Below are 25225 nucleotides of genomic sequence, written 5' to 3' on the forward strand. Positions count from 1 at the left end.
AAAAGACTTTAAAATTTTAAAAACTACAAAAAATGCGTGACTACGAAAAATGCGTGGCGCACCCATAAGACGAAGGCGGTGGGTGCGCTGGAAGGCACGGATACAGCGCCGCGGGATCCTTCTATCCGAGGTAGGAACCAGCGGCAACGGTCCTGCCATGTGAGTGGTACCCTTGGAAGCTTAAAATGTTGGGGCCAAGCCGCAGTCAGAAATTTGGGACGGCATATCGTCCACCATACCTAAGAGAAGGAAGAAATCGATGCCCAAGTTGAACGACAGGCAGCGAAGCGGGGTACTAAGCAGCTTGCCATCCAAATAGAGCAGGTGCGAGGGTGGTCCAGTCTGTATCTTGAATATGGGACAGTGCGCCCCGGTACATGGAACTGCCAGGAGGTCACTAAGGTTGGTGGTAGCCTGGCCTTGTCCTCGGGAAGTCGCCCATTCTCGGATGTGTACCGTTGGACTTAGTACTGGCCGGACAGACACTTGAATGAGATGAGGCACAATCCACAGTGCTGCAGTCAGGCTCCGCGGCTGTGAACATACAATAATTTCTGAGAGCCAACCACTAATCCGATAGGAGAGATCGATTACTTGACCTGGGGTCTTTGCGTTCCATGTTCATCCGCGCTTACATCTCGATTAGCTCTGCCGACGCCATTAGGCTCTCCAGGCTATTTTGTGTCTGCATCCCGACTGTGCCGCTTAAACCAGCTGTGTAGAACTCTGGCATTGGCGTCAAGAACGAGCATAAATAGATGACATGCCTGCCGCTTGGCACCATCCAATGTCTTTCTAACCATCAGCAATCCCAAAGATACCACACTCATTGATGGATACTATCACTTCAGCTCTCTGGCCATTGCCCAGCATCAGGTTCGTTCCTTTTCCCTTAAACACATCTCCTGCAAGTTACTCTTTTCATTCCGATGCAGTCAAAGCTCATCCACCCCATCCAAACCCGCAAGGTCGTCCAACGACCAGGCCATCGACCGCAAGAAAACCGAGTACCGACTCGGCCTGTCCTTGTCCACAGCCAAGCACGTTACTGAAAATATTGCTAGTTCCTACAGAAAAATCCAAGTAGAGTCATTGCCGGCCAGGTTTCATGTCGGTTTTTCTCTATTTTACGCTACAAGTGTCTGAACTTATTCCTTAGTTTGCGAGTGCTTATATATCATATTATGTTGGAATGTGAATGATACCAAGTTAGTTTGTTGCCCATTGAATGCAATTGCATCCTATTTACAACTCTTGGTGAAATTGCGGTTTATAGTGCAGAGCCAAACCACTTTCATTCAGGCTGTTAGAGCTAAACAGATAGATCTTAAAGGTAATGTGGCTATGCTGCAGATAATTGAGGCTATGCTGTCGTCTTATAAATACCATGCAACACAACGCCATTTTGCACTCCTTTTATCTCTCTTTATTATTCTTTCCTCAATCTAGAACTCTAAGCGCCAGGCCTCTGGCCACTAGTCCATTCATTATCATGCACATGATCAACCAAGTGACCATCGGAATTGACCTGGGCAGTACCTCAACCTCAGTCGCTTTTGCCACCCACAATGGCGAAGACAGCAAAGTCGGAATCCTCAAGGAATGGCCAGAGGCAATGAAGTGGTCCTATGACCAGGTCCCTCGGCGACTAGGTATCCCATGCGTGGTCTACTATGATGCCCATGCTACCGAGATTTTCGGCTGGGCTGGAAGGCAGGATGGAGTTGTCACCGAGCGGAATACTCTGAAGCCAGGCGTATTCGCCGCGGCAAATTTCATATCAAGACTATACCCGCCGGATGATTATCCTGACGAGTGGAAAAGCGCGCTCCTTCCTGGTACCAAGACAGCTGAGAACGTTACGGTCGATTACCTGAGACATCTCCGAGCCAGTATCCTGCAGCAGATCAGGGAGAAGGAGCTTTCACAAGGGTCTCAGAAAACTGCCGAGATACAATTTGTGATAACTGTGCCAGCCTTTTGGGACAATGATGCAAGAGGCCAGTTCAGGGAGATAGTGAAGAGGGCTGGCTTTGATGACGTCAATCACCCTACCGAGGAGACGCTAACATTCATATCGGGACCTGAGGCAGCTCTATTCCATGCTTCCTCTCTTCAAATAGACCTTATTTCCGTCGCCGATAACGTTTTTGTCCTTAATTGTGGTAGCCATACTGCGGAAGCAGCAACATACACAATCGAATCCAAATCACCGCTGAAGATTCATCGCCGCACAGCAGTATCGGTATCCTCGTGCGGCTCGGCTGAGGTATCGAGGCTCTTCTTGAATATCGCAAGAGAGAAAATCGACAAGGCCGGCTTCCCCAAAACAGGACGGACACTTGGACGGATGCGATTGCGAGCCAAGAGGGCATTTGAGAAGGAGGTCTTGTACAATGACAAGTTCGATGCTGGCCGCTTCGATTTTGATTTGCCGCCAGAAGTCCAGTCTGATGGGAATCAAAACGCGTTTTGGGTAGCTGATCTTGGTGTTGAGCTTAGTTGCCCCGAGGCTGATATGGTGGAGGGGTATATGAGCTTCTGGAAAGAGGAGATCTGGTCTCCTTTTGATGCTGTTGTTGAGCGGACGATGGGCCTTGTTCGAGAGCAGATGGGCGCTGTGGAGGTCCTCGGAGAACAGATCAATGTAAGAACTCTGAAGGATTGCCCTGGAGATATTGCTAACGACATCCAACGTAGCGGTGCCTCTTGATTGGCGGTTTCATTAAATGTCCCTACTACGCCCGTAACGTAGAAGCTGGGATGGCCTCTCTGGGTCTCAAAGTTGTTGAACACAGAGATGATGGAGCAAACCTTGCTATGGGGGCTGTTTGGGCTGCTTTCTCGGCGCCAGGGCCTTGATGACGGGAAGTTGTTCGGCTGCCAAGAGCAACTGAAGGCAAGAACAGGGTGATGGAACCTAGAAGGAGCACTCTAGCACCCCTGATTGGATTGCTAGTGGCTGGGCGTCATTACCCCCCGCCTTCCCTTCTCGCTTCCCTCTCCTTCTCCCCCCATCCTCTTCCTCTTTTTCTTACTCTGTCTCCCGCCTCCTAGTACTTCTTGTTTCACTCGGCATGCTTATTTCGCAGCTAGGCAGAACCATTATGTATGATCTCAATCGCATTGGACTAGTCGACTGGACAACAATCGAACCGCTCTTCGACAAAGCCATCATCTCCCCCTCGGAGATCACCCCAGAGGAAAAACACCGAATTGCGCAATGGCCTCCTCGCAAGGACATGGAGGAGCGCTGCCAGAAGTATCTTGGCCGCTCACTGGACGACTTTCTACAAGCCGCCGCTGATGATCGAGTCTCACTCACGTACGCAGAATGCCGACTTCTCCACGACGGTTTCTACCTACTTAATTCATTGGTATCATCCCAGCGCATTAGCGTCATGACCCGCCGGTATCACAAGGAGAAGGAACTGGCGGACAAATGGCTGCGAGCGTTGGAATCTGTCCTCACGCCGCTCGAGTTTTGCGCGCACCAGACCTCACAGGATAGTTTGTGGTGGCTAGAGAAGATGACGGAGTTTGAGAGGCAGCGAGAGCAGCATCCTGATTACGAGCCCACTCCATGGAATCCATCTCGGCCGCCGCGTTGGATACGGAACTTACTCGAGCAAGAGGAGGGTATGAGCTGGGGCTATGTGATCTTTTGTCATGAACTGAGCGAGTCCGAGCCCTGGGAGAAATTCCACGAAATGTTCTTTGACAGGATCGATTTACTTCCGGCTACAAAGCCCGGTGGTGACCAGGTTCAGTCTACGAAGGTTGTTGATCTCACCAACTATGATGGGCCGGAGAATGATCTTGGTGTGCTGCGAGCGTAAGCCATTACACCATACTCCATTTTTCAAACAATAGTTGTTAACAAATTGTTTTAGGCGCTTTCGAGCCATGCGAGATGCAGGAGAGATAAAGCCTGGAGTTTTGCAGCATGTATCCCTCTACATCACTCGCGAATGCCGAGATTCGTGGCAGAACTTCCAGTCAATGCCCTGGCTCTGGGCAGTTGATCCCGACTGGTCCCATGATGAGCCAGACAAGGACGGCTATGAAGGGCGCGTCCCTGTTGTATGGGGCAGAACTTATGATAAGCTCTATGGCTTTCTGTCATGCGACGGATTCTCCCTGAAACAGATTTGGCAGGATTGGCATGAGATCCGACACGAAATTGGACTTGATCAGCCACAGCCTGGGTGGGCTTTTACGAATCTTGACCGTCCCAAGTGGCCGAACAATTGAGTACCCCAGAAAACCCTTTTGCTACCACCTGAGAGTGCGCGTTGTGGCCTCGTCCTCTTGTCACCGGCAGAAGTGCAATTATACTGTGAGATGCCGCGCGGCAGAGGTAGACCGGTGATAAGCAACCAGCATGGGGGCATTTCAGTCTGTCACTTCCTAGGGCATCCCTGGATTTTATCGGATTCGTTGCTCGCGGCTCCAGGGCGCCCCAAGCCTTGCACACTTCCTACCGTATGGCTATCAGGATTTGCTCCTACCGAGGCCCACGATGGGCGTGGTAGCAAACTGCCAGGAATCCTGCATGGAACGTTAAAAGTTAGGCCGACGAGTAGCTATTCCAAATAGGAGCTTCTTCTCATGCGCAGTGGCTCAGCCACTCCCCGGTTTCATTAACATGGTCTCTCCTGAAGATGAAGGTTCAATGTATCGTTTTGTATCTGAGACTTCAAAGGCCATTTCACGAATGAAACCTGATGGAGCCCTGGGCTTCGTAGGTTACCCATATTTCTTCCACAATACCTTATATCCGTGGACCTGTCATATCGCTTAAGGAACCGAGCAACCGATCTCGTATTCGATGTTCATCTGCACGGGCCTACCATTTTCCAACCAAATATAGTTAGACTGCGCCTCGATTTCTGCTCGGCTAAGTACTTTAATGGACGCTCCTTGGCTAGGGCCGCCCCCCTGGTGGTGGTTGCGCATCGTTTGCCATCCAGAACAGGCACGGTTCTTCCACTTTCGGACTCCGCAATGGACGAGGTTCGCATTGCCGTCCTGAGCGAGTTCCCAACTAATCTGCTTGCCACTGTAAGAGGCCCAGATCCATCGGCAAACATTTCACCCGGCTAACAAGAAGCAGTTCCACCGCGACCTTCTCGTTCGCGCCGAAACCGCCCACGCTATTGTCAGTACAGCGGGGGAGCACACCAGACTATGCACAGTTGACGAGGAAGATTGCTTCGTCGTGACGCGAGAAAAGCGCTTTGGTGAGCTTGAGAAGCTGCATTGCTTTGAGCATTACAGTCCACCTGATGGCATCATATTCGTCTACGATGCCACCTCATCTTACTCCTTCCAGAGCGTGTTGACAGCACTCGAGAAGGTTGTGGACATGGACTGGGGGCCTCGTCTGCCGTCGTTGGGATTTTCCCGACGTACTGCTTCCAATGTTGATGGCGGTCCAGGTTCCCACAAAGAACGCGAGAATGGAGCTTCAAAGCGTCTCCTTTGCCCGCTGCTCTGTGTCGTTGGCGATACTCTATTGTCCGGTCCCCTAGATCGAGATCTAGATGGAATACCTGAAGAGGAGAAACGCGTACTTGCCGAGCGATTTAGGTGTGAGGCTCATGAAGTCTCTACTGAGAATGGTGAGGATGTTGATGAGATAGTCAAGGGCCTTGTTCGTGCTGTGATAAAGCGGGAAAGAGACCGAGTGCAAGCTCCAGCAGTAGCAAAAACGGCGCACAGAGGCTCTTCTCTGCGGTCGATTATGGGCTCGTTATCAGGGAAGCTCTCTGCTGTCTTGAGGACGAAGCAATAGGATGATGACACGGCTGCATCGCCCATCCTTCTGTAATGTATTTTTTCTGGGTGGATTGAAGTGGCCCACTATATATTCACCCAAAATCGTCGAGCGACCGAGTTAGTCACCCATTGGTCAGCTTCGAGCTTTCTCCTGATACTGTCACACAAGCAATGTAGCAAAAGAGTATTGGTAGCAGGTTCGATTCATGCTCATGCGATCCAAGGTCTGTTATCAGCGAAGGAAAGAGCGAGTCCGGCGGGAGACTGGCTCCGGGCATCTATCTGCCCGTCGATCCGCCGAGTCGGAAATTGTGGCCTTCACATCTACGGGTGTGACGATGATAAACAGATCGTTGAGACTAGATACTCACACAATTGCTGTTTGCTGTTTGAAGTTTGAAATCGAGCATTGAAGAAGGGAAAGATGAGGCTGAAGAGTGTCGGAGATAAGCGTATCGTCGGCCCCTCGGACTATTCCAGATCGGAATTAGCCCCGTTTGAAGTCCGAAACCTGCCCAATCACGTGCTGCAGCTTCGCGCCTCAACACGAGAAGGGGTCTCTGGGCCTTTAGGGGCCAGGCACAAGGCAACAAGCGCCATCCTCTCTCCCATAAAAATGTGAGATTTTCTCTTGCCGTCCTCTGTCCTCCACGGACATCAATACAACCAACAAACTACCACCATGGGCAAAATTCAGCTCCCCTCATCGCCCCAGGCCACGGCCACCGAACCGCATCCCTCGTCCGCCTCCGACGAGCTCTCCTCCGACGAACTTCCCTCCTACGACGAAGTCACCCAACCAATCGAACCCTACCGCGACGCCGAACAAGAAAACCACCTCTCCCCTCCGCCAAACGCCTACGATATCTCCGGCCAGCAGCGCTACAACAGCATCCGACCCGCCCAGCGCTTCTCCGGCTCCGTGACCCTCGACCCAGACTACTCCCGCGACCCCGAGACCCTCGAGCGCTTCATCGAGTCCCAGACTCGCCTCCCACCGCGCCCATGCCTTTCCATCCACGGTAGCCACAAAGAGAGCCGACGCAGCGGGAACGAGACCAAGAGCGAGAACGTCACGGACTTTGACTTCCGCATTGACCTCACCCGCACCCTCCTCCGCTGGGGCCGCAACGAGCTTAGCGGGCCGAGCCAGCGCTGGTCGTATACCACTGTTGTCAGCGATAGCGATGGGCAGAAGGCATACCGGGGTGGGAGGATCAAATCCTGCGCGAGAAAGAATACCGGAAGGATTGCGCTGGGTGAGGGAGATGAGGGTGAGCGGTTGATGGACTTGGAGAACCAGGAGGATTACCCGGGGATCAGAGGCTGGTGTGAGCGGTTCTGTCATGATCCTGCGCCGGTGAAGTCGTGCGTTCTCATCACCACCTGACAATTGGAATTGGATGCTAATGAGTTTGTTTGGCCTAGGTTCACATACCGCCGCTCCCTCCACGGCTTCGACGCCAGACCGATGCGCGACTCCTTAACCTCGCACATCCGCTCCACCGGCTACGCCGGCCACATCGTCATCAACCCCGTCGTCGCCAACGGCTTCGTCACCGTCTACTCGCCGCACTGGATCAACAATCTGCGCAACAACGCCTGGGTCTACTGGATTTGCATTATTCTGCAGCTGTGGATCCTTACCTGGCCGGTGATCTGGTTCATGGAGCGCCGCTACGAGGTCGTGCACTCTAAGTGGGTCTCTTCCAAAGAGGTCTGTGATGCGTCTGCCCCCGGCGGAGTCAGGAAATGCTACGCCGCTGGTCCGGGCATGGACGAGGCGAAAGCTGCGGAGATGTGGGCGCCTGTTGTGCGTGAGGCGGCGTGGCAGGGACGCGTTGATGGATGTATTCTTGGTGAGGCGGAGATTGAAGAGTTGCGCAGGAAGGGCATTGAGCGGGGGGAGCAGCTTGGGGAGAACGGGAATGATTTGCTGAGGCGCGGGCAGAGCATGCTGGGTGCGATGGGCATTCGGAATATTGGTGGTGTTAATGTGACGGGGGCTTGGGGAGGCGATAGTTCGAGTGCGAGCAGTTCGCGGTTCAGTATTCGGATGGGTTAGGTGGCTGTTTATTCCATATACCCTTTGTTACACATGTCTCATATCTTTGTTTGATTCTTCTGTTGTCGATCGTGCCTGTTGTATAACAATACCCCGAGCCACGTGGATACGCCACAAATGTGTCCGTTACTTGTTTGCTTTTTGCCCAAAATCAACAAACTCTCCTTATCTATGGCTTAGCTTCGCGATAAGATCACTCGAGAGAAGAGCGGAAAATATTCCGAGCCATGGAATCGCCGTTTTCAGGAAAGACTCTGGGCAGGAATGCAACGTCGGAAGCCGACCGGCTATCCCGGCCTCGCAGGATCAGGGAAGCAGGATTCTCTAGAAAATCGCCGGCGAGCAAGATGTTGTCAGTTAACCGTTCGCTCTCCAATCGCTGCAGATCGGTGACAAACGTTGAAGACTTGGAGTCAGCCCGCTCCTGCTGAATTGATCGCTTCCCCTCACTCGTCTCGGTATGTGGGGTGCTGGCTTTTCGAATCTGGGGATCCCTTCTTTCTTTCTTTTCTCTCCTGATAACCTTGTCATCGCCTGCAATTGACCGATTCTGTGGCGTCATTGAGGAACTTAGCCCAGCCATCCCGCGGTCTCTTTCCTCGGCTATATCCAGGCGCAATGGAGGAAAAACCCGAGCCGCGAGAGCACAATTCGCCTAGACCAGAGGTTCGCAGAACACAATTTATTGAGAATGCCATACTGACAATTTGCAGGTTGATGACGCATCTCCAAGTCCAATTATCACACCCCCATTCTCACAATCGCCATCGCCAGCCCGAGATAACAAGCAACACCGTCTCCTCCGCGCGCTCCTCTACACACCCCCAGCATGCCGCTATACCCCAGACAATCCTCCTAGATTCAGCATCTGGCTCAACGTTCTCTTCGCCTTTGCGGGCACCTTCACCGTCGCAAACCTCTACTATGCGCAGCCGCTGCTCGACATGTTGGCGGGCTACTTTGACGTCACGCAAGAGCGCGCTTCGCTTATCCCCACCTGTTCGCAGGCGGGTTATGCAGCAGGATTGATATTCATCTGCCCGGCGGGTGATATGGTGCGCAGACGACCGTTTGTGCTGCTTCTGACGCTTATCACGGCGACAATGTGGATCGGCTTGTGTGTCACGGAGACCTTCAGTGTGTTTCTGGCGCTGAACTTCCTCTGTGGGGTTACGACTGTTACGCCTGTATGCTTCCCATTTCATTGTAATCCAGCTCAATATGGCCTTTAAACGCGGTTCTAACATGCTGGACAGCAAATCATGCTCCCCCTCGTCGGCGACCTCGCTCCCCCAGCCCGTCGCGCAACAGCCCTCTCAATCGTCTCCTCAGGCCTAGTCCTCGGCCTGCTCTTCGCCCGTCTGCTCTCCGGCATAATCGCCGAGAGCTCCTCCTGGCGAAACGTCTACTGGCTCTCGCTGGGCCTACAATACCTAATCTTCATCCTACTCTGGCTCTTCATGCCCGACTACCCCTCCACGAACACCGACATCTCCTACTTCCGGATCCTCCCCTCCATCGCCGTCCTCTTCACAAAACACCCCGTCCTCGTGCAGGCAACGCTAATGGGCTTCCTGACCAGCTCAACATTCACGGGCTTCTGGACAACGCTTACATTCCTCCTCTCCGGCGAGCCCTATAACTACGATACACTGACGATAGGCCTCTTCTCCATCGCCGGCCTAACGCCCATGATATTCAACCCAATCTACTCCCGCCTCGTAATAGACAAATACATAACGCAACTGTCCATCACAATTTCCCTTCTAACGTCCATGACGGGCATCGCAATAGGCGCATATACAGGAACATTCACCGTCGCAGGACCCATTCTCCACGCAGCCCTCCTGGACTTCGGGAACCAGGCTACAATGATTGCGAATCGAGCTGCTATCTATGCTGTTGCGCCGAAAGCGCGCAACCGCGTGAACACGGGGTATATGGTCGGTGTGTTTGTGGGTCAGCTTGTGGGCACCGCCGTCGGGAATCGGGTTTATGCGGAGAAGGGATGGAAGGTTGCGCAGACGGTTTTTCTGGCCCTTTCGGCGACGGCGTTGGGCGTTGGTTTACTAAGGGGGCCAAGGGAGAGGGGGTGGGTTGGGTGGAGGGGGGGTGTTTATCTGAGGCGGGTGCATGAAGAATCAACTACCGGCGGAGGGGCAGTCAGTGCCGGTGTGAATGAGGAAATGCAAATGGCTGAAGAGGCTAGGAGCCGGCCTTGACTCGTTCACTAGGAAATATAGAGGCGCACAATCGACAAATAGAGCAGACTGGCCTGTATCACACATGGAGGCGAAACGACCGTGCCACTACCCTACCCAAACATACCTAGGAAGAGAATCTTGAAAGGCAGAGGCCTCCGTCTAAGCAATCACCGGATCCCGCCACATCACAGATCTCTAGCTTCCGTCTGTAATCTCGATGGGCGACTTGTCTCCTTCCTGGATATCGGGCTGACGTTCGCAACTGCTGTTTGAAGCTGCGCCTCAACACTCACCACAGACCAAATAATTCAAATTCTACCTGCTGAGCCTAGCCCCCGACTGCGCCTCCCTGGCTGCATTAAGGTTTCTGGGTCAGCCTACTGTTGCCCTCTTTAAGACTGGACGTCGTGCCTTCGAAAGGGTACGTGGCTTTCTTCCGGTCCATCTGTTGCGATCGAATCCCACCGACTTTCTTCACGGCCATGTCTACCATAGGTAGCGTGGCTGTGCAGGCAAAAGTCTATTGGTGGACGGTCTGGAGTGCGTTCTGCGAAGGCAGGCTGCACTGCACCACTAACGAACCTTGAGGACAAGGCTCACAAGGCTCTGGCGCCCATACCTCGTTTGATCAATCAGAAAAAGTAGCCATGCATCATTTTGCCTTCCTCCCACTGGTTGTTCTTATAGCTCTTTGCTCAACATGCTTCCTAATATGGCCGGGTATAAGCAGTGCATCTTGGTGCCTTGCCTCTCTCCGCGCCCTACCTAGAGATTGCTTTGCTGGCCGGGTGTCAGGCGTCAGACCTTTGGCCAACTCCTGGCCATGTCATAGGCGAGTTGTGGGAGATCTTGGTTTTCTAGAAGCCTTCTAGCTCCACTGATACTGAATTCACGCCTTGGCATCCGTGGTACTTGTGTATATACCTAGGGCTATATATATCGGAAGTCATGCCCGACGAGTCGACTCATTGTCAGTGTCTTCCGCTCTGCAGTACCTTGTGGGCCTTGTCATAGTCTCTCTTTGTCCGATGGTCTATTCTCCCAACAACCTTCGACCCACGAGGGAACTCGCACCGACCTCCCAAGCCAACTCCCTCGGATTCCAACAAGAATCGGACCATACCTACCCTCCGTATACTTCCGGTTTTCCAGCTCTACCGGACGGCTTTTACTCACCCTTTCCTTTTGTCTTTGATAGTGTGAACAACGCTGTAACACCAGAGACCATCAACAACCAAGATCAAGGCTGCTCCCATGGTACGCACTTGCTACCTACTAGAGCTGCGCCACCACTTGACGCAAGGTCTAATCCCGGCGATGACACCAGGGACCGTATCGACCCTCCCGCTTGGTGCGTCCGCTCGATTTCGGTCGGGCAGCTGCAAGACCGTACGAATCTGACAGCAACCCCGTCCAATGACGGGCCTGCAGCCCCTCCGCAGCAAAGCATGACGAGAGTCAGCGACGAACCTTTCAAGTAAGCCTTGTCCGCATCCAAGGGTCTATCACACTGCGGGACCTCGTATCTCTTACTCACCCTGATCTAGCGTGACTCCCGTATTTCAATGCCATTGGCGAGGCTGTCCGAGTACAACCAACTTCCGCCGCGAGGCTGACTTGATCCGCCATCTGAAAACCATCCACATCCAGCCAAACAAGTTTCCGTGCTCTCAGTGCGATCAACGCTTCGGTCGCAAAGACCACTTAGAACAACACATCAAACGTCGTCACTGAACTGGTTGTCCTGGCGGTTTGTATTGCTGTGTCTCATGTGTACATCGAGGCGCAGCACCCCTACACGATTCTGCCACCTTTCGGCTTTTGATTTCGGATTATGATGCTGTTGGTTATTGTTTGTCTTCTCTGTGATATCATAGAGTGTACTGGTATGCTGTTATTGCTTTCGCCTTTATTTCATCCATGTACTATACCCTAGCAAGACCTCTGTCGCATACATTAGCTGCTTAGAATGTCATCAGTTATTAGTAGGCTGCCCAGCTCATGTGTCAGGGTCTCCACCTCTTTCTCGCAAAGGTTCTTCCGAAGAACAGGTTATTAGCATACACAACTTGCCCGTTAGCACATCTGCGCAAGGCTGGAGTAGGGGCCAATTCTGACTTAGTTCAGCCTTGTCGCACAAGCCAAGCCAGCACACTGAGCACAGCCCCATCGGCAATCCGGCCATAACCTCACTACGGAGTAGTTCAAGTCGAGTTTGACCCGTTGCTGTTCGAGAAGCCTTGTCTTCGGCGGTCGGGTACCCCTCCAGGCTCCAGTTCAGCACCCCGGTGGTTCTCTCGGGGTCTAGGTAGGTACCTACCTTATATGTGACGATCTTATAGCTCGAAAACATAGTTAACCACTCCCTTGACAGATCTACGGTTTACAATTCTTAGGTCTGACCCAGCTCAGAAGAAAAGAATGACATGTCATATATTAAACGCGAGCTACTACTGTGAACAAAGTCCCATCCCGACGCAGAGCAGATTCATAGCCTCCCCCATCCATCACCGTTCCCTTCCATAACAACCTAGGCGCTCCTTGCAATCACTGATTCTCCCCCTTCGTCTTCGTCTTCGTAACAAGACTAACCGCATCCGCAATCATCTGGCTCACAGCGCCCATCTGCTGCGCCGTGACGGGCTCCTCACGGACTGTCCAACCCGCCTCAGTAGGCAGACGCTCGTTCTGGAACCAGTACTCCACAACCGCCTTGGCCACAGTCCCCTTCTCGATATCGCCGAACGCCAGGATCGGGAAGCCAGTTTCGGTGTGGGACGTTGTCTCGACGGATTCGGGGTACGTGTAGGTCGGATTGAATGCCTTGGAGTGGATCTGCCGCGCGACTTTGCTGTTCGCGAGCATTTGCGCTGTGACGGTGGACTGTGTCCAGTAGGATGTTGATTGCGCGAAGACAGAGGGGTTGAAGGCGTGGTTGTTGCCGAAGTAGGCGTCGAGTCGACTACACCCGTACACATTAGTCTCTCTCTCTATTTATCCCCTTTCCATATGGCATTCGGGAGGGAATGGAAGTACCTAAGCGACGCATCATGCTCCCCCACATTGTGAGCATTCAACATATCCAGATCAAAGTCCGTCGCGCTCGGATCCATCGACAGAATCAAATCGAACATGCTGTCCGCCAATTCCTGGGAAAAGTTGATGCTCTGCACCAGTCCGTCCGCCAGCCCCTCGCGCGTGATGTTTCGCCCGTCGCGGTGGATGTACCCGTGGTTTGCGAGCGTGTTCATCATGGGGCAGGGGCTGCGGGCGTCCGTTGGGCCGCCGGCGATCCAGGCGTGTGGGTTTTCGGCTTTGGAGGTTGATGACGAGATGGGGATGCGGCTGTTGTGTAGGAGGGGGCGGGCGAGGCCGGCGAGACTGAGGTCGATGCTGAGGGCGGAGGAGAGCCCGGTCGCGGTTGCGAGGGTGAGGAGGGAGGTTGTGAGCTTCATTGTGTCTGCTGTCTGTTTTTGTTGTGTGTGGTGTGTCTAGTAAAGAGCGTGGATCTAAGCAAAAGCGAGAAATACAGTAAAGAGCGTACACTTAGATGGTGATAAAGCCTGGAGAGTCAAGCTTGTGTAACCGCTGGGGACGCAGCCCTTATATGGATATCCCCCAGGCCCGTTGCATCCCCACTACTACCATAGCTAACCCACTACCATGATATGAAAGACAAAGTCAGCGAACCTGAATATCACAGACCTAACTCCATACAACTTATCCAATCGCACCGCCAACATTACGCACTTGCCTGTTGCGGGCGTGCTAAGGTTGGACTATTGATTCTGCTCTCCGGCCAATTCCCCTGATTGGTTACTCTCGGTGTATATGATCGACAGGGGACCAGAGAGCGTGCGAGGGGAATTTGTCAGTGGGCCCACATCGTTTAATTGGCCCGAGTGCTCGTTCCAGGGCCTTGGGCCGGACAGGCGGCATGAATGTGGTTAGATCTTATCTGTGGATAGATCACGGATGCACTGCAGGATTTCTCATTTGCTTTTGCTTTGCTTTTAGATGGTCTTCGTTTGCACGGTTCACGGTGACACACGGCTCACACCGCTACCGCTAGGTAAGTGCTCTCGCTGGTCGCAGTATTTGAGATTCGGGCTCAGACTCGATTTCAAATTCTCTTCGTACGGTTGGCAGTGCAGCATTTGTCATATATGCCGCAGCGAGTTATACGGAAGCTTAAGCTCTTTATGCTCTTTATGCTGTGCGACCCAAGTATACTTTGAGTTTCGGCTTTAGGGCAGGCTAACCTTCCTGATCCTTGGACGTTCTGCGATGCTTCATTCTTCCATCCGATACCTAGATTCTTTCTTTGGCATGCCCTGTTCCAGAGTTTCCATTTGCTATCAATGGCCGTAGATGGATGATACTCCCCAAGTAGATTCCTTCCCCTCCCCGGACTTTGGGCAGTGCGACCCACGCTAGCTGGCCCCCCTCCTTATCTTACGATCGCCTCGCTCAGACGATCAAAGCTCCAGAGCTATCCTCCTGGCACATGCCCGTCCAGCAACAGTATCCACTGCGTTTATCTATCAGAATCATATCTCTCTAAGTCGGCCGATCCCGTCGGAATCAACCCGTATCCGTGGGCTCTAGCCTCCAAGATCAACATGGCCAAGGGAACGCGCGGCGTCAGCCAGCCGCGATCTGCACCGGGGTCTCTTGTAAACAAAGAACTCTGGATCTTGGTGACCTCAGCCATCCCGTATCCGGCATGTAATCTACCGCCCTGCGGCCCCGCAACCGCTCCTTGTCATTTAGAGCACTGTGATTTTGGATTGTATACGAGCCCAGGTAAGATGAGCATTGCGGTGAGGAATGCCTGGCTCTCTGCTACCATAGGTTCCTGGTAATGGCACTTTGTTGGGCAGCAGTAGCATCAGCTCAAGACTTCTAATCCATGCTCATTCATGTGTCTCTCGCCCAACCCTATCATAATTTACCTTGAGTCGTCTTTGCTCGTTGTCCCGACGTGTCTACTAGGAGTCTCTTCTAGTGCGTAAACAGTAGTATATCTCTACTCTTCTACCTACGTCCGGTCAACTGATGATCTGATTCAACGGCCAGTCATAAAGAGGGGGCTAACCAATACGCTCCTAATTCTTAGGTGATTAAGTAGGCGATGTCGTCGCCGATGTTACTGGGCTAGTGCTGACGGAGGACTAGAATGGCGTGCTGATGTCATTGTTCTTCCCATGACAATTGCTTGACTCCAACCAAGACGCAATGTCTATTCTAAAGGAGATGTCAGGAAACTACAATCATTTGTGCTGCATGTTTGTCAGTCAGGAATATGAATCGTCAGATATGGGCTTATAGTTATTTAGCAATTCTGGCATTCTTCTGCTTTCATTCGCTAAACGACAGAAATATATATTTTCCCATGACAGTGCATGGAGAGCTCGTTACACATCATCCAGGAAACCACGGTATGATCCAGGCGCTGGCCGCTTTGACGGCCAGAATGCAGCTCCAGTGTATAAAAGCAAAGTGAATCCGTTTTCCAGACAGCCATTGACTTAACATGCTGCTGTCTAAAGAGCAGAGAGCAGAGTAAGGCATTTGTCGGCAAGCACGTGATGACGTCCAGTATGTACATAAGCTTGACAGGACATTTATGCATCTGACTCAGCACGCCTTTTGTACATGTCAAAAACACCTCTACCAAAACATTGTTGCGAAGTCATGACATTACAACGTTGATCAATTGAAATATACTATACTTTGAGCGGCTACCATATCAGCTACCCACTCACCCAACTCCGTATCATCCAGCAGCTCTTCCTGCTATTGCCAAGTGATTATTCTTCGGTACTCGGCGAGCCGGCCGGAGCTCCCCACAGCTGAGCCGAGGCTGTTGATCCCCGCATATAACTCTCTCCATCTCCAACTCCAGCTGTCATCTATCATCTACATCTATTATCCACAATTGACTCCGTAATTCCGGACTTTAAGGAATTGCATCATGTCCAGTCCAGGCGCAGGCCACGAATTCCCCGCCAAGGAGGTCTCCTGGCTGAAGCGCGACGTCCTCCTCTTCGCCAACAGCATCGGCGCCACCTCCAACGAGCTGCACTTTCTTTTTGTATGCTTAGAACCAAACAAATCACGGTCGGAATCCTGACAAAACTCAATAGGAACTACACCCCAACTTCGCTGTCTTCCCTACTTACCCAATCATCCTCCGTAAGCCAACACCCACCCCTTTCCCACGGAGACCAACCTGACTAATCCCAACAACAGCATTCAAACTCACCGACCAAGAAGTAACAGACTTCTACGCGCGCTCCAAATCCTCGCCCATTCCCGGCGTGCCAGCCTTCGACCCGAAGCGCGTCGTCGACGGGCAGCGCAAGATCACGGTCTTCAAACAGCTCCCGACAACCAGCGCCGGGCGCAAATTCGAGCTGCGCAATAAGGTCGTGGGCGTGTACGACAAGGGCAAGGCGTCCGTTGTGGAGACGGAGCAGACGGTCGTGGATAAGGAGAGCGGCGAGGTCTATTGTAGTGTTGTAGGCAGTGCGTTTTATGTTGGGCAGGGGGGGTGGGGTGGGCCGAAGGGTATGCACCTTACACTTTTACTTTTCTTCTGTGAATTGGAGACTGAGAGGATGAGTTCCTGACTTATTGTATTGTGTAGGACCTGCAACACCCAACTATCCCCCTCCCAAAGACCGCAAGCCCGATGCCGTCCGTGAGATCCAGACTACCACGGAGACAGCGCAGCTCTACCGGTAAGCCACCCCTCTTAACCTCTAAGTACATCTCTAACAAGACCAGTTTAAACGGCGACTACAACCCCCTGCACGCAACCCCCGAACCCGGTCAGACGATGGGTTTCGGTGGGATCATCATCCACGGCCTGTTTAGCTGGAACTCCGCCGCGCATATTGTGCTGGAAGCCTTTGGGAACAGCGACCCGGCCAACTTCCGCGAGTTCCAGGCGCGCTTTGCGTCGCCGGTTAAGCCCGGCGATAAGCTGACTACGGAGCTCTGGCGCACGGGCGATGTTGTTGAGGGATTCGAGGAGATTCGTTTCGTGACGAAGAATCAGACGGGGGCGGTTGTGCTTAGCAATGGACGGGCTTTGATTAAAGTTAGCGGGGGTGCGAAGTTGTAGTGCTTTTCACTCAATGTATTGGGATGAGACTTGGCTTTTTGAGTGTTGTTATGAATGGGACTTGGGCTGGTGCATTTGTATTTGTTCTGGCTATGTCCCTCCCTACGACCATAGTGACGGTGCACAGTCCTTACAAACCCACGAATAGCAATCCATCCTCTCGTGGAAAACGCAGTACTCTCCCGGAGCTGAAAACAAGGTCATTCAAAGCATTGGCTGTCAGATATTGCGAGCCCCTAATCCTTCGTGGCTGAGCCTTAGCATCCACCTGCATCGCAACAGGCAACCATGATTCTGACTTGACATAAACACAGCCTGCAACAGCCGCAGGAGAACTGAGATTCTAAATTAATCTCAAGGCAATACATACTTAAAAGATATACCAGCAACATGCTCGGACTGCCAACCAAGACACCCGACAGCGCCCCTCCCTACGAGGAGCTCGATGCCATCGAGGCCCAGGCGAGAGAGCCGGATAACCCTAATGGCGTATGTTCCTCCAGCATGAAATCCACCAATATATATTCGCCAACAACGAGAGCTTGATTGCTAACCAACGCATCTTACCAGTACTCCTCCATCTCTTCCACTGACCCTGATCCCGCCCGCATTCCCGACGAAGAACAACAACACCAGCATGGCTATCCGCGTCCGCTTCCTGGAGGTCCCCAACCGCACCTTACCAATGCTCTAGGTCGAACTGGCTGCCGCATCGACACACTCCCGCATCCTAGCACGTTCCAGCCACATACACACTGCGAGGTCTGCGACGGGTTCTTGACACGACAGCAGCGGATGCGCAATGAGCGGTTCGTCTGTGCCATGGTTACATTGGGCATCATCTCAGCAATTCTTTGTGGAATGGGACTTGGAATTGTCATTGCGCAGTCGCGAAGGAGGTATTAGATGGGACCATGTGGCTTGATCAATATTGTTGGTATGATATTATGGGAAGGTTTTGATAATGCTCATGCAGATACGGCAATGATGGAATATGTATACACTGATATGGTATCCTATCAAACACTCATGCAGACTCGGCTTGATACTTAGGAATCTCCTCCCCAGCCCTCCACTTGTAAAAACTCCCCGGATGATCTTCCGGCAGCCTGACCTGCCCAACCCCCAGGTACGTCTCCCTCGCCGTAGCCCCCTCCTTCTCAACCTTCTCCCTAAACAGCCCTCTGGCTCTCAACTCCGGCAGCAGGAACTCAACCACATCCTCAAAACTCCCGGGATTCACAATATGCGCAATATTAAACCCATCCACCCCGGAAACCTCCATCCACCGCTGCAGCTCATCCGCAACCGTCTTCCCACTGCCGATAATCTTCGTCTGAATCCCGCCGACACTCAAAAACTCGACAATCCGCCGCTTCGTCCAGGGCAAATTCGCTGTGCCCGGCACACTGGACGCCCAGCGCTTCACGATACTCGCGACCCTGGTCTCGTCCGCAAACCGGAAATCCGCGTCGTCATCGTACTTGGCTAGATCTATACCGGTCCACCCCCCAAACAGCGCCAACACCCCTTCATGGTCCGCATACTGTAGATACTCCTCGCGCTTCGCATACGCCTCTTCGTCGGTCGCCGCAACAATCAGCGTGATCCCCACGATGACCTTGATATGAGCTGGATCCCTTCCCTCGCTCTCTGCCACCTTGCGAATATTCTCGACCGTGCTCCGTACCCCCTCAGGCGTCTGCCCCGCAACAAAAATCGCCTCCCCGTGCTTCCCGCCAAACCCGTTCCCCGCTTCACTCACACCAGCCTGGAACAGGAACGGCGTGCGCTGCGGACTCGGCTCGCAGAAGTGTGGGCCAGGCACTTTGAAGTACTTCCCCTTATGATGGATCTGACGTACTGCGTCGGGGGAGATGTACACTCCGCTGGATCTGTCTTTGATCACGGCGTCGTCCCGGAAACTCCCCTCCCACAGCTTATACAGCACCTCCATGTACTCGTGCGCGCGCGCGTACCGCTCATCGTGCGGGATCTGCTCGTCTAGACCGAAATTCCGCGCCGCGGAGTCGAGGTAACTCGTCACGATATTCCATGCAACCCGCCCCTCAGACAGATGATCGACTGTGCTTAGTCGTCTAGCCAGCGAGTACGGCGCTTCGTACGTTAGACTCGCCGTTACACCGAAGATCAGGTTCTTGGTTACGCTTGCCATGGAGGGCACGAGGTACATGGGGTCGTTGACGGGGTACTGTGCTCCCGAAGCTAATGCGGGCACGACGTTCGCGGGACCCTTGTAGACGTCGTAGGGGCCCAGTGTGTCGGCGATGAACATTGCGTGGAAGCCGGCGGAGTCGAGAAGCTTCGCAAGATCCGTCCAGAAGGACAGCTTTGTGTAGTCGGCGGTTCTGTTGCGTGGGTGCCGCCATTGGCCGGGCGCCATGTGCGCGGGCGTGTTCATGACGAAGGCGTTGAGGATTATTTGTTTCTTTTCTGCCATTTTGGGCTATTTCTCTGTTGTCTCTTCCTTCTTGGTATATTGTGTAGAGGGTGAGTGAGGGTTGAGGGGTAAACGATGGAGGGGTAGCTGGGAGCTCTTTTATGGTGGTGGTTAATCTGCTGCGCCATCGTCCGCGGGTAGCACGCCATCTTGGAGAATTGTGACACCTCAATGGCTGAGGAGGTTCTTGACGGACTCGGCGGCCGAGCTGAGCACGCTGTGTACCTTGCTGTCTCCAAGTCTCCAAGGTTTTTCTCGGCCGGATGCCCGCTGCACGCAATAGGTCTCCGCAACGGCGTGATGGGTAGGGTACCCTAGCTGGGGTATCTTGCAATGCAGCATTATTACTCAACATTAAGTAAAAAACAACTCTTTAAATATGCAACAACACGCACAGTATAATTCAATGAATGGAAAGGCAGAAAGACCTCACACCCCCAAGCCCGGCACCCAATCCCTCTCTCCTGCCCCCTCCAACGACCCGGTCCCCTCACGCCTCTCCTCCGTAACATCCCACTTTATCTCCTTCATAATCCTCACACCACTCCCGTTCCCCGCCAGCTCAATCTCATCCCGCAGCACGGTATGCTCCGGCCGTCGGCGCCACGACCGCGTCGTGCTGCCGCCAGCAGTGTACGCGTAGCTCTTGAAGTACCGGCCTGCGGAGGATCCCTCGCCGATGAGTTTTGGCGCGTACCGGCGGAGGAAGTGCCGGAGAAACGGGAGGCACGCGCAAATTATGATGAAGTTTGCTTCGACGTTGCTGGTGCGGTCGGGTTAGTTATGATAGTTGTGGCTCGCTGACATGGGTGGTAGGGTTTAAGGGCGGGCAAGGGCACGGGAGAGACGTACATCCACAGATCTGTCCACGCAACTCGATAGGTCTTGTCGGTGCTCTTTAGGAAGGGGAAGAGGGTTACTAGGCGGATGATGCTCGTGATCACGGTCCTGTAGCGATCTCATCAGCCTTTCCTTCAAACGCCACGAGGTATACTGGTATGAGCACCCACGCGCACCCAACAACAAACACAAAAAACAATCCAATCTTCTGAATCGTCGGCATATGCAGCCCCCAAACAACGGGGATCGCGACCAGAATAAGCGCAACATCCGTAACCGTATTTGTGACGGCCGTCGCCGCATACAGCCCATTCTGATCAATACACGTTCCGTCCAGGGCGCTATTCCACGCCTTCGCGATGGGCCGGCACGCAAATATCAGCGCGAATGTGATGGCGATGCTGTACCCGATCACGACTGCTGCGATGGCGCACAGCGCGTACCGGTAGAGTCGTTGCTGGCCGACGATGCGGTAGTAGAGGATTATTAGGGAGGCTTTGGCGAGAGCGAGGGAGGGGACGTAGACGATTCCGGCGGCGAAGATGCCCTGATACAAGTTAGGTGGAGGTTAGCGGTAGGGTCGGGGGTGGGATATGGTAGGTTACTTTTTGAAAGTCGAGGAACATCTGCGGCGTGATGTTCCAGATGTGGAGGCCGATTCCGCCGTGGGAGTAGCCGTCTGTAAATTGGATATCAGTTCTCTGGTGTCGGTGTTTCACTTGCAGGGTCATGGTCGAGGAGTGAACTTACAGAGGCAAAGAGCTTGCGTCGCAATGGCGAAGAGCTGCAACTGGTCAGTTTGTGGCCCAGCCAACCATGTCGTGAAGCAAGTATGCTAGGTAAGCAACACACCCAAGCTCCGATCATCGACACTGCTCCTGTCAGCATGTCGCTTGCGAAGAAGAGCTTGAGAGATAACTGACCATCATCCCACCCAAACTTATGAAGCAGTGTGGCCTTAGTAAACACCCGCAAGGCCAGCGAAAGCGTCGAGAAAATCAGGCCTGCAATAACAATGGCCCGACTCTCGTTGTATAGCCACGGCTGTGAGAAGTCGGGGTCATATGTCTCGCCTTCAGGGACAGGAACTGCGCCTAGAAAGCCCGCTCCCTGATTTCCGGCCATGGTGTGAGATAAAAGGAACGATCGGGCTCAAAGACGCAAGGTCCAAGATTACTGGACAAGGGCCATGCATAAATACCCTAAACCCTGGAGCTGCCCCAACTGCGAACTCGCGTTTGGGCAAGAAGACCCAAGAGGCCGGGGAAGACATCGCAATATCAACGGAATTGCAAATTAATGGCGATCGCTACTCAGCCCTCCAGAAGGAGTATGACCAGGGAATGTGCTCCAGCTCTTTACCTACCGCAGAATGGAGTGCACAGAATAAGTTAAATCCTTAGTTCTTCTTCTTCCCTTCCGTAGACTTCTACCTAGGAGGTAATAGCATCGGAATTAGGAAGACCACAATGTGTGGAGAAGCCCCAAAAAATCAAAGTTCGCCGGGAGCATCTAGAAGCCTTGACAGGATCTGAACCCCTGTCACTGCTGTTTCAGGCCTGGCGATGTGGAAACTGTTTGTCATGCATTTTTAAGGAGCCTGGGCTTATTGCTTTGTCCTGAATCATGAAATTGCGATCAGCTTGGCACCTCACCATCTTTAACCTCGTGCTAGAGCCATCAATTTCTGTAAACACGCATTCATATCTACCGTGCTTGCTCGCTAGGATAACATGCCCTTCCTTGCCTTGGTCATCAAGCTACAGTGCAAAGGGCCCCCGGTCGCGCAGTGGGCCAATGCCAGAGTGGACTTAACTTCGGCGAGACACCGGGACGGGACATGGGAGAGGGCCGTGGTGGATCACTAGGGGATGTCCGCAGGTATTTGATTTTCTTTCGCGGCCGAGAACCTGTGCCCAGAAGCCAGAGACAAAGCCAGAGATGGCAAGTTCATCGAGGCTCTGGCGCCCATCGATCGGCATCGGAATCTCGCAAAGGGATAGATCGTGCGGTGGCCATCACGAGCTAGAGGATAAAGGCTCCACTTGTGTCAGTGCTGGGCGTTGGCAGGCCCACGATGCCTCGTGCCTTCGTTGGCTTACCCATATCCATTGTGAGGCGAAGGACCTCATGGCCAACTGCGGCACTAACGGTGAGCTCAAGGGACTATATGCTATTTGGTGTGCACCAGTGACTTATTGCATGACGATACGGTATTGGAGAGAGAGAGAGGTGATATTTTTTGAAACTTTCGATGCTGGTGCACTGTCCAGGCGAGGAGCAAGACCAAGTGGGCCGCTGGATCCCTCGCGCCTTCCCCGGCGTTAGCTGCATGGACTCCCCACCGGGGCGGAATACGCTGTCACGGACTCACCTGGAGTTGGTGATTAGAGCTTGCAAGCGAGCAGGGAAGAACAAGGTACGGAGTATTCGGAGAGGGAAGCGAATTGACTGAGTACCTCACGAGTCAAGGCATCTATAACAGCTATCCAACACTATCCCACCCTTCTCTTTCCTGGAATACGCCCTCTATCATATCTATACAACTTCGAATCTACGCCTCACTAACCTTAAAACCCCCAGGAACCTGCCTCTGAAACACCCCGTCCGGATCATAGCGCTGCGCAACCTGTCGGATAAACTCAACATTCTCGTCCCCATACCCACGCAGCGGATTCTGCGTCTTATCCGCATAGTTGAGGTAGATGTACTCGTTGTACTTGTCGATGGACTTGGCGTACTCGTCCAGCTCGGCCATGGCTTCTTCGCACAGACGCTGGAAGAGAGCGTCGTCGGCTGCGTTGGTCCAGGAGTAGTCGTACAGGACCTCTAATACACACATTAGTATTATCATACAAGCAATACAAGACAGGCTGGATGCGCTGAGAAATGGATGGGTTGGTGCATACGCAGCATATTCTCGTCGAACCGGTCCAGGCCTAGTACATTGCCAACCCCGTTGTTCTGATTCCGCTGCCAGTAGATTTTGGGCCAGGGCTGGATGATGACCATGATGGACCAGTCTTTGCCCTGGGTGAGGGGGATCGCGGTCTCGATCTTCTGGTTGAGGATTTCAATCGTTTTGTGCAGGACGTCGGCACTGTTGAGGTATGTGCTTGTTAGGAAGACGTCGCTGTGCATTTGACATTAGCTAGGTACGACCTGCGGATAAGCTTTAGGGTTGACGGACCGGTATCCAGCAGCCTGCTGCAGCTCACTGGTAAGATTATACAGCGTCGCAAAGCGATTCGAGGTTTGAATGCGCGGGATCGCCGCGAACTCATCAAACGCCGCGGGATTCGCCACGGGCTTGGTGTAGTCCCACGGACTGCTGATGAGCGTCTGTCCGGTCGTCGAGTTATACTGCCACAAGCCAATCCACGAAGCGTAGGGATCGTTCTCGATGTTGTCGATGAAGTTGACCAGTGCATCGATCTGCCGGGTGGTGGTCGCGTTGTCGAAGATGTTGATCCCGCCCCAGAGGTGGGCGTTGTCGATCGCCTTGAGGTCGTACTTAGTGACGATGCCGAAGTTGTTCGATCCGCCTTTGAGCGCTTTGAACAGCTCGACGTTTGTGGTGTTGTTGGCGTTGACGATGCGCCCGCTCGCCAGCACGACTTCGTAGTTGACGATGTTGTCGCAGGCGAGGCCGACACGCGCGGCGTGGAAGGAGTTTCCGCCTGGATCCATATCATCAGTCTCCATGCACATAAGATCAAGTTATAAGAGAGTGGACGTACCTCCAAGCAAGAAACCACCGACCCCAACAGGTCCTGTCCTCCCACCAGGGACAACAACATCATACTCCTCCAGCGTCTTGTAGACAGCCTCCCATCGCGACCCAGGCAAGATAGACGCAACCTTAGCCTCCTTGTCATATATCGTGCTATTCATAAACGACAGGTCGATCGTCACGCCGGTCTCGATGTTGTTCGCGCCCGCCCAGGTCATATGGCCTCCGCTGCGAACAGCAAATTTGCAGGGGTTCCCACCACCAGCAGTCGTAAGAGTCTGTAGAGCAGCTGAGACATCGTCGGCGGAGTGAGGCTGCACGATACAGGTGGGCTCAAGCTGCACGTTCACGGCCCAGTACGAGGTCACGGATGTGTGGTAGGCTGCGTCGCCGGGGTAGATGACTTTGTCGCCAATGGAGCTGCTGGAGAGGGCGGCGCACTGTAACGAGAGTCTTAAATCAGTTTGTTTTCCGCATTCGAGGGGGCAGCGAATGGGCAGGCCTTACGCATTGATCGGCAGAGGATGAATCAGAACTCTCTGCCAGGGCATACTTTGGCGCGAGACTGAGCAGCGTCGCTGCTACGGGTGCTGTGAGCCTCATATCGGGTCAATCGACAATAATAATGCCGCAAATTTCCAGAAAAGTGCCGCGCAACCCGTCTCACAGTTCAGCGGATTCCTACGCCCTTTATGCCTGCCGGAGATACGCCGAACCCCTCGCGCCGCCACACGAAATTCCGGCAAGGGCGGCGCAACAATGCGATTGATTACAGCGACCCAGACCATAATGGGTAAGAGTACACCGGATCTAGTGCCATTGTGCATAAGAAGCGGCCTTGGCACAGAGATCGCAGGTTCGTCTGTCCAGCAGTGAGATGAGATTGGGGCAAGTGGAGGCGTGGGGGCCCTGCCATCGCCCCCAACATTGCCGATCCCGTCGAGGACCAACCAGGGCTATCCTTGAATGGGTAACATGGTGCATGAAGGCGTCTAGGATAGCCTAACAC

The 25225-nt window shown here is 53.3% G+C and overlaps 10 protein-coding genes across 10 annotated transcripts; 6 read left to right on the forward strand and 4 right to left on the reverse strand.

The window, feature by feature from the left end:
• Window positions 1-1492: 1492 nt before the first annotated feature.
• On the forward strand, window positions 1493-2862 carry BDW74DRAFT_170335 (Hsp70 family protein; the record flags this gene model as incomplete). Its single annotated transcript, XM_073727157.1, has 3 exons — window positions 1493-1510; window positions 1601-2647; window positions 2701-2862. The coding sequence occupies 3 exons, from the start codon at window positions 1493-1495 to the stop codon at window positions 2860-2862; spliced, it is 1227 nt and encodes a 408-aa protein (XP_073579903.1).
• Window positions 2863-3107: 245 nt separating this feature from the next.
• BDW74DRAFT_182031 (uncharacterized protein) lies at window positions 3108-4254 on the forward strand (the record flags this gene model as incomplete). Its single annotated transcript, XM_073730160.1, has 2 exons — window positions 3108-3835; window positions 3894-4254. 2 exons carry the CDS (start codon window positions 3108-3110, stop codon window positions 4252-4254), a joined length of 1089 nt encoding a protein of 362 aa, XP_073579904.1.
• Window positions 4255-4906: 652 nt separating this feature from the next.
• On the forward strand, window positions 4907-5892 carry BDW74DRAFT_86587 (uncharacterized protein). Its single transcript, XM_073733931.1, has 2 exons — window positions 4907-5064; window positions 5117-5892. The coding sequence occupies exons 1-2, from the start codon at window positions 5008-5010 to the stop codon at window positions 5795-5797; spliced, it is 738 nt and encodes a 245-aa protein (XP_073579905.1). The 5' UTR covers window positions 4907-5007; the 3' UTR covers window positions 5798-5892.
• A 571-nt stretch (window positions 5893-6463) lies between these two features.
• Window positions 6464-10068, forward strand: BDW74DRAFT_182033 (MFS transporter; the record flags this gene model as incomplete). Its single annotated transcript, XM_073730161.1, has 5 exons — window positions 6464-7149; window positions 7210-7829; window positions 8421-8512; window positions 8560-9033; window positions 9103-10068. 5 exons carry the CDS (start codon window positions 6464-6466, stop codon window positions 10066-10068), a joined length of 2838 nt encoding a protein of 945 aa, XP_073579906.1.
• Window positions 10069-12434: 2366 nt separating this feature from the next.
• On the reverse strand, window positions 12435-13830 carry BDW74DRAFT_86668 (peroxidase family protein). Its single transcript, XM_073733932.1, has 2 exons — window positions 13087-13830; window positions 12435-13012 (listed from the first exon to the last, which is right to left on the reverse strand). The coding sequence occupies exons 1-2, from the start codon at window positions 13503-13505 to the stop codon at window positions 12598-12600; spliced, it is 834 nt and encodes a 277-aa protein (XP_073579907.1). The 5' UTR covers window positions 13506-13830; the 3' UTR covers window positions 12435-12597.
• Window positions 13831-15958: 2128 nt separating this feature from the next.
• Window positions 15959-17345, forward strand: BDW74DRAFT_86669 (putative peroxisomal dehydratase). Its single transcript, XM_073733933.1, has 5 exons — window positions 15959-16147; window positions 16200-16248; window positions 16306-16623; window positions 16703-16796; window positions 16843-17345. Exons 1-5 carry the CDS (start codon window positions 16028-16030, stop codon window positions 17180-17182), a joined length of 921 nt encoding a protein of 306 aa, XP_073579908.1. The 5' UTR covers window positions 15959-16027; the 3' UTR covers window positions 17183-17345.
• Window positions 17346-17518: 173 nt separating this feature from the next.
• BDW74DRAFT_160473 (uncharacterized protein) lies at window positions 17519-18238 on the forward strand. The gene is made up of 2 exons (XM_073725629.1): window positions 17519-17671; window positions 17753-18238. Exons 1-2 carry the CDS (start codon window positions 17573-17575, stop codon window positions 18086-18088), a joined length of 435 nt encoding a protein of 144 aa, XP_073579909.1. The 5' UTR covers window positions 17519-17572; the 3' UTR covers window positions 18089-18238.
• On the reverse strand, window positions 17801-19983 carry BDW74DRAFT_187836 (LLM class flavin-dependent oxidoreductase). The gene has a single exon (XM_073731581.1). It carries the CDS (start codon window positions 19641-19643, stop codon window positions 18210-18212), a length of 1434 nt encoding a protein of 477 aa, XP_073579910.1. The 5' UTR covers window positions 19644-19983; the 3' UTR covers window positions 17801-18209.
• An 89-nt stretch (window positions 19984-20072) lies between these two features.
• Window positions 20073-21608, reverse strand: BDW74DRAFT_182038 (uncharacterized protein; the record flags this gene model as incomplete). The annotated part of the gene is made up of 7 exons (XM_073730162.1): window positions 20073-20406; window positions 20496-20591; window positions 20660-21030; window positions 21089-21162; window positions 21234-21267; window positions 21336-21355; window positions 21407-21608. 7 exons carry the CDS (start codon window positions 21606-21608, stop codon window positions 20073-20075), a joined length of 1131 nt encoding a protein of 376 aa, XP_073579911.1.
• Window positions 21609-22974: 1366 nt separating this feature from the next.
• BDW74DRAFT_187841 (FAD-binding oxidoreductase) lies at window positions 22975-24819 on the reverse strand (the record flags this gene model as incomplete). The annotated part of the gene is made up of 5 exons (XM_073731582.1): window positions 22975-23312; window positions 23393-23616; window positions 23674-24163; window positions 24224-24656; window positions 24724-24819. The coding sequence occupies 5 exons, from the start codon at window positions 24817-24819 to the stop codon at window positions 23038-23040; spliced, it is 1518 nt and encodes a 505-aa protein (XP_073579912.1). The 3' UTR covers window positions 22975-23037.
• Between the last annotated feature and the right edge of the window lie 406 nt (window positions 24820-25225).

This window comes from Aspergillus multicolor (assembly GCF_047715735.1).
Source record: "Aspergillus multicolor strain CBS 133.54 unplaced genomic scaffold BDW74scaffold_32, whole genome shotgun sequence".
NCBI lineage: Eukaryota > Fungi > Ascomycota > Eurotiomycetes > Eurotiales > Aspergillaceae > Aspergillus > Aspergillus multicolor.

Bases quoted from the DNA above. Each gene is read 5' to 3' on its own strand.
- BDW74DRAFT_86587 (XM_073733931.1), top strand. From the start codon at position 5,008: ATGGACGAGGTTCGCATTGCCGTCCTGAGCGAGTTCCCAACTAATCTG. The intron at 5,065-5,116 runs GTAAGAGGCCCA...AACAAGAAGCAG, and splicing joins CAACTAATCTGCTTGCCACT to TTCCACCGCGACCTTCTCGT.
- BDW74DRAFT_86668 (XM_073733932.1), bottom strand. From the start codon at position 13,505: ATGAAGCTCACAACCTCCCTCCTCACCCTCGCAACCGCGACCGGGCTC. The intron at 13,013-13,086 runs GTACTTCCATTC...GTACGGGTGTAG, and splicing joins GAGCATGATGCGTCGCTTAG to TCGACTCGACGCCTACTTCG.
- BDW74DRAFT_187836 (XM_073731581.1), bottom strand. From the start codon at position 19,643: ATGGCAGAAAAGAAACAAATAATCCTCAACGCCTTCGTCATGAACACG.
- BDW74DRAFT_160473 (XM_073725629.1), top strand. From the start codon at position 17,573: ATGCTCGGACTGCCAACCAAGACACCCGACAGCGCCCCTCCCTACGAG. The intron at 17,672-17,752 runs GTATGTTCCTCC...GCATCTTACCAG, and splicing joins AGCCGGATAACCCTAATGGC to TACTCCTCCATCTCTTCCAC.
- BDW74DRAFT_86669 (XM_073733933.1), top strand. From the start codon at position 16,028: ATGTCCAGTCCAGGCGCAGGCCACGAATTCCCCGCCAAGGAGGTCTCC. The intron at 16,624-16,702 runs GTATGCACCTTA...TGTATTGTGTAG, and splicing joins GGGGTGGGGTGGGCCGAAGG to GACCTGCAACACCCAACTAT. The intron at 16,797-16,842 runs GTAAGCCACCCC...TAACAAGACCAG, and splicing joins GAGACAGCGCAGCTCTACCG to TTTAAACGGCGACTACAACC.